Source organism: Trichosurus vulpecula, chromosome 8 (genome assembly GCF_011100635.1).
Source record: "Trichosurus vulpecula isolate mTriVul1 chromosome 8, mTriVul1.pri, whole genome shotgun sequence".
NCBI classification, from domain to species: domain Eukaryota; kingdom Metazoa; phylum Chordata; class Mammalia; order Diprotodontia; family Phalangeridae; genus Trichosurus; species Trichosurus vulpecula.
Genome location: NC_050580.1, coordinates 264,330,437 through 264,344,965, shown reverse-complemented (window position 1 = coordinate 264,344,965; position 14,529 = coordinate 264,330,437). Strand labels below are relative to the sequence as shown.

The 14,529-nt window shown below is 37.5% G+C and overlaps 1 protein-coding gene across 3 annotated transcripts in view; it reads left to right on the top strand.

Annotated features, from left to right (window-relative positions):
- The window catches only part of PRKD1 (protein kinase D1), a 431,283-nt gene that overhangs the window by 347,421 nt on the left and 69,333 nt on the right, over positions 1 to 14,529 (top strand). For 2 of the 3 annotated variants that reach the window (XM_036736930.1, XM_036736931.1), the window contains 3 exons: positions 387 to 591; positions 3,692 to 3,815; positions 13,610 to 13,687. In XM_036736930.1, coding sequence (XP_036592825.1) covers positions 387 to 591; positions 3,692 to 3,815; positions 13,610 to 13,687 — 407 coding nt within the window. Of the gene's footprint in view, positions 1 to 386; positions 592 to 3,638; positions 3,816 to 13,609; positions 13,688 to 14,529 lie in introns of all 3 variants that reach the window. The other variant, XM_036736933.1, reaches the window with a different exon arrangement.

Sequence of the window (14,529 nt, the reverse complement as noted above, 5' to 3'; positions counted from 1 at the left end):
ACTGTGGATTCCCCTGTGCGCTTCTGCTTGTCAGAGCAGAGATAGAGGAGGGTTGGATCCAGGGGTGTGTTAAGTGACCTCCTATGCTTTTGCATCTGCCGTCGTCTTTACAAATGGCACATTTTCTCTCTTCTTGCCATGGCCCTCCATATCAGTAGGCCAAGGCACCTCAAGCTCTGCCATTTGAAACCAACAAATGAACATTATCTTCTCCTATAGTCATAGATTCCCAGGAAAATAAAGTAAATGAGAATTAGGAACCACTTACAAACATCTTTTAGGATTACTGATTGATTTTCCTTAGGCATGCTCAGTTTTATTTTAGCCCCTGGCCCCACAGCTGGATCACTGTTTATTTTCAAGGTTGACTTAATCCAATTTTCCAGATTTGCTTAGCCCTGGAGCAGAGTCTGATGTGGTCATGGAGGAAGGCAGTGATGACAATGACAGTGAAAGAAATAGCGGTCTCATGGATGACATGGAGGAATCCATGGTCCAGGATTCCGAGGCGGCCATGACAGGATGCCACAGTGACAACGGGGATGTGCAGGACCCGGATCCAGACCATGATGATTCCAACAGAATGATCAGGTGAGAAGCTCTAGGACTGCTTCCTCTAAGGGGACTGTTTCAGAATAAAATAGTGGAATCAGAAGTTTTAAACTCTTATCCTGGAGGTATTTTAAAGGTATCGATGGATCTGGAATTGTGTAGATGGTCAACATTGGCGCCAGGAAGACCTGCCTCTGAGGTATATTCGCTACAAAGCTTGGGCAAGTTTACTTAAATGTCAGTAATCCAGGCAACCGAAGACTAAATTATAGGAGACATGGTAGTCTACATCAGCTTTCACGCTGAGACTTCTCCACACTGATGAAGTCACAGGTCTGAAACCCAGGCCCGCCTCCTTCCTCAGTCTTTTTCACGTGTACCTGGTTGGGGCAGTGGACAGAGTGCCAGGCCTAGAGTCTGCAAGACTGGAGTTCAAATATGGCCTCAGACACTCATTAGCCATGAGATCCTGGGCGAGGCACTTAACCCCTGTTTCCCTCAGTTTCCTTATCTGTAAAATAGGGATGGGGATGGTTGCAATAGCTTCCCAAGTTTGTTTTGAGGATCACATGAAATAAGAGGTGTAAAGGCTTAGCGTAGTGCCTGACCCCTAATAAGCATTATGTAAAAGTTAGCCAACTATTAAAATAATTTATTGTTGGTACATTTGTGAAATAGTTGTATACTGTGATTGGGAAGTCCAGTCGAGATTCTTTATTCCCAACGTGTCTTTGAATTCAGCTAAAATAGCAAATGCTTAGTAAGCCTTCCTCTGTTCAGAGCATTGTGCTAAGTTGTGGGAGAGTCATGAAGTCTGATCAGTACGACACGGTCGTTGTCCTCAATGGACCGAACGCTCAGTTTGAAGGATTAGACGCAAAAGGACATCCATTATACTAAAAAACGGCACAATCAGTGTCTGAGAGTTAGAAAACAACTTTACATAGATTGTGGAACATTCTGTGCCCATTTGCTCCCAAAAATTTCCTCAAAATTTGCTAAAAACAGGGTTAGTTAACATCTATTGAAAAGTCTCTGTCAAGAGATACAAAGGTATTGGTATCTGCTGTTTCAGTATTTTTACAAGACCTGTATTATCAATTAATACTGTTACCAATTTAAGAGTAATAGCACCATATTATCTTATTTCATGTATAAATATAATTTCATACTTGCAAACAAATATTCCATAGGATCGACTAGTTATCTCCCCTGATGAAAATGCTAATACTTTATATCTCAAAGATTTTATTCAATTATAGAAAGCCGTTGTTTCCTTCACCTGTCGTGTAAGTCTTCTTAACATCAAATATACAAGAAGAATGGTAGAAGAGCAGCTTATTCCAATGTCTTTTCTACCGCTCGAATCAATGTAAAATAGTAATTATGTCAGAAAGGTTAGTTGTAAGAGTAGTTGTAATCGTAATAAGAGTGCCTTAGTGTTTACAAAAACCTTCCCCTTAACCACTCCATGAGGTAGTATAAGGATTGTTATCCGCATTCTACAGATGAAGAAAAGCTCAGCTTCAGAAACTTTAAGTGATCTGCACACACATAAGCTATATTATTATAAATTACAAATTTTGTTCCTCTTTGCTAATTGAACAAATTCATTCGTTGTCAAATTCAATTCAGTTCGAGCATTTATGTGCCTACACTGTGCTTGAGTCCAAGGAATGCAAAAACAAAAACAAAATCATCCTTGCCTTTAAGGCCCTCTTCTACTGAGAGAATTAAATATGTGTACAGATAAATAAATGCAATGTAATTCCAGGAGAAGAAAAGAAATAGCTAGTGGGATCAAGAAAAGACTTGTTTATGAGATAGCACCTGAGAGGATCTTGGAAGTCAGGAATTTAAGAGACAGAGGGAGTGTGTGGTGTGTGTGTGTGTGTGTGTGTGTGTGTGTGTGTGAGAGAGAGAGAGAGAGAGAGAGAGAGAGAGAGAGAGAGAGAGAGAGAAGAAGAAGAGAGCAAAGAATTGAAGGATTCATATAAAAGATTATGATAATAAAATTCTTTGAAGCCACCAACGATTGCCAAATAATCCATTAACACAACTTGCCTGGTTATTTTTATGCACTAGGAGAGGTCTGTCCCCTGGCCATCTGTCGCTTGCATGCATGCCTTTAGTAACTATGGCCTCTGGGAAAGACAAAGTAGAAGAATCAAAACAAATCTATCACAAAGACTGGAAAAACAACTCAGAGATTCAAACCTGAGTCTCCTGACATTTAGTCCATGTGACACTTGTCAATCAATTGACTTCTCAGAGGATCAGTAACCTCATTTGGAAATGAGGAATTTAGACTGTCATCTCTAAGACCTTTCTAGCTTTAGTATTCTGTGATCTGGAACCTATTAATGGGGAATCACAGTTGCATCATTCTCATATATGAAGGACATCACATTTCTAGTAGGAGGCTCTCTTTTCAAAACATATCCACATTCCAGTTAACAAGCTTAGATAATATAAAATATAAACACATTAGACATGTCCTGAAATAGCTCATAAAGATGTTAATATCTCTACATGGAGGGCCAGAGTTTAGACATTTGATTTCATTGATACTGAGAACTGCAAGGTGAAGAAACTCCTACTGGCAAGCTGGCACCTTCTCAGCAATTTATATTCTTAGGGAGTTTCCTAGAGCAATGAGAGGTGAGTAAGCGACATGGCCAGGGCCGCGCAGATAGGATTTGTCAAAGATGAGACTTAGGTTTTCAGACAGAGCTACATAGTTATCTACATAATTAGTTCTACATACTGTACTCCTGCACCAAGACAGTAATATATTAAGCCCCAAATTCAGATATTTATTAGATGTTCGTTAGTTTTAATGTGCAGATATGAAGTCAGTCCTAGCCTTCAGTGCGATGTACCTCTGTGTGTATGAGCATGGTTAATTGCAACTGTCCGGTTTTGTTTCAGTGGAAACTGTAGGATCACTTTAGTACTTCTTTTCTGGAAAAAGATATATATATATATATATATATATATATATATATATATATATATATATATAGTTATTTATATTATAGATGTATAGTGATAAGCGTATCTATGCATGTCTTTGAATGAGAAAGGGGTCTGTATGTGAAAATATTTCTTCCTTAAAATACTTTTACTTTTCTCCAAGCCCATCAACCAGTAACAATATTCCTCTCATGAGAGTGGTTCAGTCTATCAAACACACAAAAAGGAAAAGCAGCACGGTAATGAAGGAAGGATGGATGGTTCACTACACAAGCAAAGACACGCTGGTAAGAATCGCTGTGAGCAGAGCTTTCTCTTTTCGATCTGGTCCTAATTATCTAAGTTGCAACTACTTTATAAATGATGCTTGATGCTTAATGTCTGAGCCACAGGGAGTGAACCTCAACCTGCCTGTCAGCAGAGAATTAGTTTAAACACACAGCTAATCTGTAGGTGTCAGATACAGTCGAAAAAGCAATTGTATTAGGAAAAAAATGTGGCAAGAAGTTCCCAGAAAACAAGATCATTTATTCTCTTGCTTAAGATGTTCTGCAAAACAGCTCTAACTTTTTGCCTGTCAATTTTCTGGCAGTCATAAAAGCCACTGTACGTGCTTAAGGAACACTCCTACATGTTCCAGGCTTTTAAATGAAACATGACATATTAGGAAGGATGAGAATGTAGTTAAACCCACCCGTGTACTTCCTGAATCTTTAATGTGTTATTTTGCTGTCTGACCAGTTCTATAGAGTAATAGTCCTCCATGTAATTGTTTTATTGATCAGAGGAACAGTTACCACCCACCTATTCTTAGACACTTCAGTTTATTTCATAACTTGGGTTTTCTTGCATTCCTAACAGAATAGGAGGGATAATTAGATTAACTTCTCAAAGAGCAAGTAATAACTGACCATTTATTGGTCACTTAATTACTCAGTAACACATTATTGGGTGATAGTTCAAATCTGCAATTTGACCAGTGTAGGGAACTCCCGGTGTGGTGGCAAAGCTAGTGTGTGGCAGTTAGAACTCCAACCCAGATCACCCTGACTCCCGGGCCATTCAGCTCTCTTTCCACTAGGCAACACTGTCTCTCAATCTACTGTTAATATTTTCCAAAAATAAAATGAAATAATCTGGTCAACGATAGGAAGATGACCTAAGAAATGCCAATCCCACTTGGAAATCTTAGGATTAATTATATTATTTTAATATTATGTTATTAATTATATTTGATGTTCTAGTCCATCTTGTTCTTTTTAAAAAGAGTTAAAACACTCACCAAATTTAGCCAATTAAGGTTTGAACATAAATTTGAGGGTGTTTTTCTTTTTAATGGTCTTTGTACTGAGAGCTAGTACATCACAGTACATAGCAAGCTGACCTTACCTAAGTCAGGAAAGTCTCGGTTTAAGTTTTGGCTCCATCACATACTAGCTATGTGGCCCTGGGGAAGCACCTAACCTTTCAGGACCTCAGGCTACACTAGATTACGCTAGTTTATAGAAGAATTTTTGAGGTATATCAGTTCAGAGTTCTCCATAACATGAAAAGAGTTCCAGATGTAAAAATGGTCATTAGAACCACTTTTAATTCTTCTCTAAATTTAATTCCACGGTACTGTTAATTCTGCTCAGAATTATTTTCCCACCTTGAAAACTCCTGGCCTTCTTGGTATATATCACAACACACTAAGTGATTTCAAGGAGAGATTACAGCATGAACATCTAAATAGATTTAGACAAATCCATTGTGGAATGTGCTAAATATGGCAGAAACTGAATAACATCATAGAAAATGAAAATGACCATTTCCGAAAGGGTAGGAAACAACCAGTTACTGATTTGGATTTCAGGATCAGCTGCTTATGTGTGGTCAGGTAGTCTACTGGTTAGAGCAAAGGGCAAAATCAGCCTCAAATTAGGGGAAGAAGATATGAGAGGAGAAACATCTAAGTATAATAGCACCAGTATGATTTATTTAAAGAGACTTTCAACTGTGAAATGTGGAGATGAAGAAAAAGATATTCACATTGATTTTTAACATTTCTTAGAGAATTTTGACTTAGGTAAAATAAGCTCCACAATGTAGAGGCCAAAAAGAAACCTAAACTACTTCTGTCAGCATTTGCTCACCTTGCAAAGAGGAGAGACATGGAAGCCAAGGACAACTGGTCTGTAATATGATCTCATTTATAAGATGTGGAAGGATGACAGGATGATGGGCAAAACAGTAGAAAGCAATGGAGGGGAAAACAAGCTTGTGGAAGCTAGATGGAAGAATTAAAGCTGTATCTTCTCACATGAAATATGCTTCACATCAAAAATAATAGGAGAAATGTACACAAAAACAACCCAAGTTTCACCTCATACCCAGCAAATTGATAAAAATGCCCCCAAAGGAAACTGGCAGCGTTACAGGGACTGTAAAAAGATAGGCACAGGAGTATACTGCCGGTTAAGTCGTGAACTGATCTCTTCTAAAATGGAATGGAATTATTCTGGAAAAAACTTAAGAATTATGCAATAAAAGTAACTATTTATACTGTATCACTCAGAAAGCCTATTCCTTTATGTAGGGCCTGGGACCCACGGAGATCAAAGACAGAGAAAAAAGATTCCATAAACACCAAAGTATTTATAGCAGCACTTTTGTTCATTGTATGGGTCAGTCATTTTTCAGTTGTATCCTACTCTTCGTGACCCCATTTGGGGTTTTCTTTGCAAAGATACTGGAGTGCTTTGCCATTTCCTTCTCTAGCTCACTTTACGGATGAGGAAAATGAGGCAAACAGAGTGGAGTGACTTGCCCAGGATGACTCAGATAAGAAGTGTCTGAGGCCAGATTGGGACTCAAGGAGATGTCTTTCTGACTCCAGAACTGGCAGTCTGTACACAGTACCACCTAGCTACCTGTAGCAGCACTTTTTTGGGACCAGCTGTTTCTTTATGTAATTAAGATTTTTTTTTTTATTTTTAGCCTACAATACTCATTTCCGCGTGATTTTGAGTTCCAGATTTTCTTCCCCCCCCCACTTCCCAAGACGATATGGAATCCAATATATCTTCTACATATAACTTCGGATTAAACTTATTTATACAATAGTCAGGTTGTAAAGAAGAATTATGACTAATGGAATGAATCATGAGAAAGAAGAAACAAAAGAAATAAAGAAAAAAAAAGGAGAGCAAATAGTTTGCCTCAATCTGCATTCAGACTCCATAGTTCTTTCTCTGGATGTAGCTAGCTTTTTCCATCATGAGTCCTTTGGAGTTGTCTTTGAACCTTGTATTGCTGAGAAGAGCCAAGTCCATCGAGGTTAGTCACCACAGAATCAATATGTCTGTGGTTGTGTACAATGGTCTCCTGGTTCTGCTCCTCTCACTCAGCATTATATCATGTAGGTCTTCCCACATTATTTTGAAGTCCATATCTTCCCCATTTCTTATAGCACAATGGTGTTCCATTACCTTCACATACCACAACTTGTTTAGCCATTCCCCAATTGAAGGGCATCCCCTTAATTTCCAACCTTTGCTACTACAAAAAGAGCTGCTACAAATATTTTTGTACATATGGGTCCTTTTCCCTCTTGTGTGATCTCTTTGGGATACAACCCTAGAAGTGGTATTGCTGGGTCAAAAGGTATGCACATTTTTATAGCCCTTTGGGCATAGTTCCAAATTGCTCTCCAGAATGGCTGGATCAGTTCAAAACTCCACCAACAACATATTAATGTTCCAATTTTCCCACATCCTCTCCAACATTTATCATTTTCTTGTTTTGTCATGTTAGCCAATCTCACAGGAGAGATGTGGTACCAAGAGTTGTTTTGATTTGGATTTCTCTCATCAATAGTGATTTAGAGCATTTTTTTCGTATGCCTATAGATATATTTAATTTCTTCCTCTGAAAACTGCCTGTTCATATCCTTTGACTATTTCTTAATTGGGGAAAGACTTGTATTCCTATAAATTTGGCTCAGTTCTCTGTATATTTTAGAGATGAGGCCTTTATCAGAGAAACTGGTTGTAAAGATTTTCTCCCAATTTTCTGCTTCCTTCCTAATCTTTGTTGCATTGGCTTTGTTTATACAAAAACTTTTCAATTTAACATAATCGAAATTATCCATTTTGCATTTTGTAATGCTCTCTATCTCTTGTTGTGTTGTGAATTCTTTTCTTTCCCATAAATCTTGTAGGTAAACTATTCCTTGTTCTCTCCAATTTCTTATAGTATCAGCCTTTATTCCTAAATCATGAACCCATTTTGACTTTATTTTGGCATACGGTGTAAGATATTGGTCTATGCCCAGTTTCTGCCCTACCATTTTCCAATTTTCCCAGCAGTTTTTGTTAAATAGTGAATTCTTAGCCCAAAAGCTGGATTCTTTGGGTTTATCAAAGAGTAGATTGCTAGTCATTGACTTCTCCATCTTGTGTCCCTAACCTGTTCCACTGATCCACTACTGTGTTTCTTAGCCAGTACCAAGTAGTTTTGATGACTGCTGCTTTATAGTACAGTTTGATATCTGGTATGGGTAAGCCCCCTTCCCTAACATTTCTTTTCATTAATTCCCTACATATTCTGGACCTCTTGTTCTTCCAGATGAATTTTATTATTTTATCCAGCTCTGTAAAATATTTTTTGGTAGTTCGACTGGTATAGCACTGAATAAGTAAATTAATTTAGGTAAAATTGTCATTTTTGTTATATTAGCTCAGCCTAACCACAAGCAACTGATTATAGCAGCATTTTTATTTGGTAGTAAGTACTAAAAACAAAGTGAGTACCAATTGATTAGTGACTGGGCTGACCCAGTTCTGGTATCTGTATGTAATAGATTATTACTACTATGCAATAAGACATGAAGACTAAGAAAGTCAGAAAAACAAGGTAAGATTTGTATGAACTGATCCAGTGGAGTAACAGTTAACCTGAAGAATGATATACAGCATTACTATAGTCATTCAAATGAAGTACACACTAAAAGGAGGCCAAAATATGAGTTATTTTTTGCCCCACAATATTGATCCCACATTGTGGGGTGTTAGGACAAAATGTTGCTTCTATGGTCAGATACAGTCAATTTCCTTGTTTTTCCTTAACTCTTTGTTTTTGGTATGGGTTGGTTTACTTTTTTCTGGTGACAAGAAAGAGTTAATTGCCAAGAGTTAGGGGGATAGAGACAGAAATAACTTTGATTATAAAACAAAAGGTATCATAAATCTATTTTTTTAAAGGGAAATGACCTCGGGATGAGGAGAAGCTGTTTCATCCCAAGATTACTAATAACTGCAAGTGGAAAGATGACAAAAACCAAACTTGAAATGGAACACATTTTCTGATATTTCCATAAGAATGCATTTTCATCTTTAATCAGAGTGGAACCACTGAATTTGGACTTAGTACATGCTGTACTATACTGCATGAGAAAGTAAAGAGAATATTGAAAAAGGTGAAACTGAGAAGAACCCTTAGACCTAACCAAATATATACAGGGAAATCTACAAAGGAGATGACAGTTTTGAAGACACATATGTTCAAGATATCTCAAAGAGGGCAAGATCCAAAAGAATGGAAAATATTATTGGCATGTTTACATGCCTGAAAATATGCGAGAGACCTTATAAACTACTAACCCATATCCCCACATCCTCACAGCTATAAAATCCTGTTACGTGTTAGGTATAGCTTTGAAAATACAAAAAAGAACAGGCAAGCTTCTGTGACTTATTTTCTGTAACAGGCCACATCTACACAGTCACACAGCTTAGTGAAGGTACTGACGATAGAAGATCCTATTGTGTATGTTGATATCCTAAAAGCCTTTGACTCAGTAGAGAAAATTTCAGGCTTAAAAGTTGTCTGCAGCAAGTCCTCTCTCTATACATAAATATTCAACTATTCAGGTCATATAAGATGTCTTGATAGATGTAACTCATGGAGGGAACTTTGTCCAATTGGACAGTCAACCAGCAAATATTGTCTAATGTCACAATGATTATTATCAAGCAGGGCATAAAACAGGGTTATGTATGCCCATCGAAGTGTGCAACAAGTGTTATAGATGGTGTCCTGTGTGAAATACAAATGGCAAATAGATTACATCTGTATCGATTATGAAGTTAGCCAGATATTCCTCATTGTAGATGTCACCGTGTTATTGGCATCAAACCCTAGTTCTCTGTGAGGTCTCTTCAGTGAGATCTGTGGCCACTCCAAAAAAAATTGGCCTACCATGTACATTATAAAAACTAAGTGGATGAGGAATACACATCTTCTAGATTTTGATATGCACTATATCCATGTATGGATGTGTGTGCATGTATGCATTAAAGAGGCACAACTGATACAGTGAACTAGGTCCAGAACTGAAAGAGAAGAGAATGTGCTGGAGAATTTGTACCACACTTGCCACGATGCCAAGCTCAGAGTCTTTCTCCTTATGACTCAGACAGCCACCACTCTAGTTCAGCCTTTCAATTCCTCTGGCCTGGACTATTATTTTTATCCTTTTTAATATTTTATTTTTCCCAATTATGTGTAAAAAAATTTAGCATTCTTCTTTTTCCAAATTGTGAGTTCCAAATTCTCTCCCTCTTCTCCTCCCCTCTATTAAGAAGGCATGCAGTTGGACACAGGTTATACATGTGTAGTCATGCAAAACACATTTCCATGTAGGTCATTCTATGAAAGAAAACACAGGAAAAAAAAACAAGAAAAATAAAGAAAAAGCATCTCTGGTCTGCATTCAGACTCTACCAGTTCTTTGAGATGGACAGCCCCTTTCATCACAAGTCCTACAGAATTGTCTTGGATCATTGTGTTGCTAAGAATAGCTAAGTTATTCATAGTAGATCATAGTTCAGTAGTGCTGTTACTGCTCACTTAACTCAACATCAGTTCATGTAAGTCTTTCCAGGTTTTCCTGAAGTCTGCCTGCTCATCATTTCTTATGGAACAGTAGTATTTTGTTACATTCATATACAACTTGTTCAGCCATTCCCCAGCTGATGGACATCTCCTCAATTTCCCATGTAGGCAAATGAACAGTTTAACTTTATCAAATCCCTTATTATTTCTTTCTTGTTTATGTTTTTATGCTTCTTTTGCATCTTGTATTTGAAAGTCAAATTTTCTATTCAGCTCTGGTCTTTTCATCAGGAATGCTTGAAAGTCTTCTATTTCATTGAATATCCATTTTTCACCTGAAGGAGTGTACTCAGTTTTGCTGGGTAGGTGATTCTTGGTTGTGATGCTAGCTCTTTGGCCACCTAGAATATCATATTCCAAGCCCTCTGATGCTTTAATGTAGAAGCTGCTAAATCTTGTGTTGTCCTGACTCTGGCTCCCTGATATTTGAATTGTTTCTTTCTGGCTGCTTGCAGTATTTTCCTCTTTATCTGGGAGGTCGGGAATTTGGCTATAATATTCCTGGGAGTTCTTGTTTTGAGATCTCTTTCAGGAGGTGATTGGTGGATTCTTTGAATTTCTATTTTATCCTCTGGTTGTAGAATATTAGGACAGTTTTCCTTGATAATTTCTTGAAAGATGACATCTAAGCTCTTTTTTTGATCATGATTTTCAGATAGTCCAGTAATTTTTAAATTATTTCTCCTGGATCTATTTTCCATGTCAGTTCTTTTTTCTAATGGGATATTTCACATTTTCTTCTATGTTTTCATTCTTTTGATTTTGTTTGATTGTTTCTTGATGTCTCATAAAGTCATTAGCTTCCATTTGCCCAATTCTATCTTTTAAGGAATTATTTTCTTCAGTGACCTTTTATACCTCCTTTTCCATTTGGCCAATTCTATTTTTTAAGTAGTTATTCTCTTCAGTAAATTTTTTGTGTATCTTTTTCTATTTAGCCAATTCTTTTCAAGGCATTCTTCTCTTCATTAGATTTTTGTGCCTCTTTTACCATTTGGCCAATTTTACTTTTTAAGATGTTATTTTCTTCAGTATGTTTTGTGCCTCCTTTACCAAGCTGTTGACACTTTTTCATCATTTTCTTGTATCACTCTAAGTCATCTTCCCAATTTTTCCTCTACCTCTCTTACTTGATTTTTAAAATCTTTTTTGGGGCTCCTCCATGGCCTGAGACCAATTCATATTTTTCTTTAAGACTTTGGATGCAGGAATTTTGACTTTTTTGTCTTCTGAGTGTTTGTTTTGATCTTCCTTGTCATCATTGTAACTTTTTATGGTCAGAATTTTTCTGTTGTTTGCTCATTTTTCAGCCCATTTCTTGATTTTTAACTCTATGCTAAAGGGGGCTCTGCTTCCCAAGTGGAGGGGGCATAGTCCCAAGCTTTAGGTTTTTTGTGCAGCTGTTTTCAGAGGTAATTCTGGGGATCTGTAAGTTTTTGATTCTTCCAAGTTGGAAAGGAGAAATGTGTTTACTACTTTCCTATACTATGCACCTATTTATGAGGGACTGCAAGACCTCTTTTTGGTCATTGAATGGTGATTAGGGTCCCTGATCCCCTGCAGCTGCAAGCTCTGCTGTGCTGGTGCTCCTTCTCACACTGGGACTGAGATCCAGTACTGTGACCCAGATTCAGGTACGGGCAATGCAACAGAGTTCTTCCCCTGGTGCTAGCAAAGGGACCCCTGTGAATCTTCTTCTGACCCATTGTCTGATCCCCTTACCGTCTGCGGGCTGAGAGGTCTGGAAACCAGCACTGCTGCCATTGATTCAGTCACCTAAGGCCTGCTCCTGCTTTGCTGGGACCATGTCTGTGCTGGCACAGCCTGTGGTAGACTGTGTTCCTCTCTCTTCCCAGTAAAACAGACCTTTTGTGCCAACCTTCTAAGTTGTCTGGGCCTGGAAACTTGTTTCACTCCATCTTTTTTGGATTTTGCCCCACTAGAATTTGTTTAGATTTAGTATTTAAAGGTATTTGGAAGGGTTTGGGGGAGAGCTCAGGCGAGTCCCTGCCTTTACTCCACCATCTTGGCCATGCCCCTTTGCCTGGACTAGTATTACAAAACCTTCCTAACTGGTGTATCTTCCTCAAGTCTCTCCCTACTTCAGATGGCAAAGTGATTTCACAAAACACAGGTCTGATCTATCACTGCCTTATAACAATAAACTCCACTGGCTTTAATCTTAATTAATTCTTAAATAATTCTCAGATCAAATATTATTTAATCTTTATTTCATTCCTTTTTAATTTTTGTCTTAGGAAAATAAAAATATTTAGTGATCAGTCAAAGGATAATTAATGCCTGATGACTGTTATAAGTAGTTGCGGTATATTGTGAAAAATTGCTGATTTACCAAAACCAAATGGCATTAAAATCAAAAGAATATTGAAGAGTTTATGACCAGAAAAGGAGATGGGATGGTTATGTAATGAGAATAAGAGATAACAAATGAATATCGCAAGGATCATGGTGATATTTATGAAGTATTAAAATGTCTAAAAGAATTCCCAGCATTTTAGGTATATCCTCCACAGAGTATGGGAGGATCATAGAATCAGAGATTTAGAATTTCATAGTATATTCAAGACATCTAGTCCAACCCTGTCATTTGACAGATAAGGAAAACTGACACCCCTAAAGCAAAGTGACTTCTCCAAGGTCACACAGGCATAAAGTCATACAGAACAGATTTGATTTCAGGTACTCTGATTCAAAAGCTTGAGCTCTTTCGGGTAAGCGTCACATTGATTTAGAAGACTTGGGTGACCTATGGATCCATTGAATTACCAAGGTAAGTCTAGGTCTGTTATGGGTGAAAAGAAAGATGGAGATGCTTGAAATAAATCCTTGATTTCCTGAGTTATCATTACCAAGGTGAAGCATTTCATCCCGCAAAATAACTTGTGGTTAGAAATAGAATATAGGTTGGCAGTTGGTCTGACTCAATGTGACATTCTGATGGTACAAAATAATGAGTATTTGCAAACTGTTGCAGTATCTTTCCAGTTTTTTCTTATCTATTACCATTTAGTTATCTTGTACTTTAAGCAGAGTAAAAAGTGTTATTGGAAAACACATTGGTTCTCCTAATCTCGTGTTATTTGAAAGTTTGGAAGAGATCATTAATACTTTTTTTTCATTACAGAGGAAACGGCACTACTGGAGATTAGACAGCAAATGCATCACACTCTTTCAAAATGATACTGGAAGCAAATATTACAAGGTAAGGAAGGATGGCTTCGTTTTTGTTCTGTATCACTTTCTGGTATTTTCTCATGTTAATATAATCAGTGATATGATACAATTTACTTGTGGACATTCATGTTTAGTCCATTCAAAGATTATTTTTCTTGCTTCAACCTCTGTATCACAATTTCATAAGATTCTTTTTTCTATGTAGTTTGCAGTTTTCTAAAGGATAAAGTTATGGCCTAATGACTCATCAGAGGAATTCAGTTTCCCTTAGTACTGTTCTCCGTGAAAAAAAAAATTCCCGAGTCAGGTGATTTCTTCTCTGGAATGTTTGAGGCCAATAAAGATAGACAAATAGTGAATTCTTAAAGTAAACATGTAGTTGCTGTATATATTGCTTTTTCTCTCAGCCCCATTGCACTTTCTTAAAGATAAAGAAATCTTATAGAATCCCTCGACGCCTTGCCACGGTGTTTTTTTCCTTATAGAGGTGTTGTGGCAGAGTGAAAAGGAGTGTTGGATTTTAAGTCCAGAAATTAGAATTCAGTTCCCAAGTCATCTACTAGCTCTGTGACTGTGGAGAAGCCATTTCTTTTTTAGCTTGGTTTGTCCCCCAGAATTCAACTTTTCAAGTCCTCATATTTCTCATCTGCAAAATGGGGGAATGAGCACACATTACACTTCTTGAAGACTGGTTGGGAGTTCAGTATTTTGCAAATATTAAAGTACTAGATGAATGGCATCCGTAAGTGTCATTAGAGGCAAACCCTTCTATTTGTTAACGATGCTCCTTCTGAAGGAAGATCTGACAGGATATTTTCACAACGGAAGATCTCCCTGCGTATTCTAAATGTAATCTAGTGCTTTCTATTC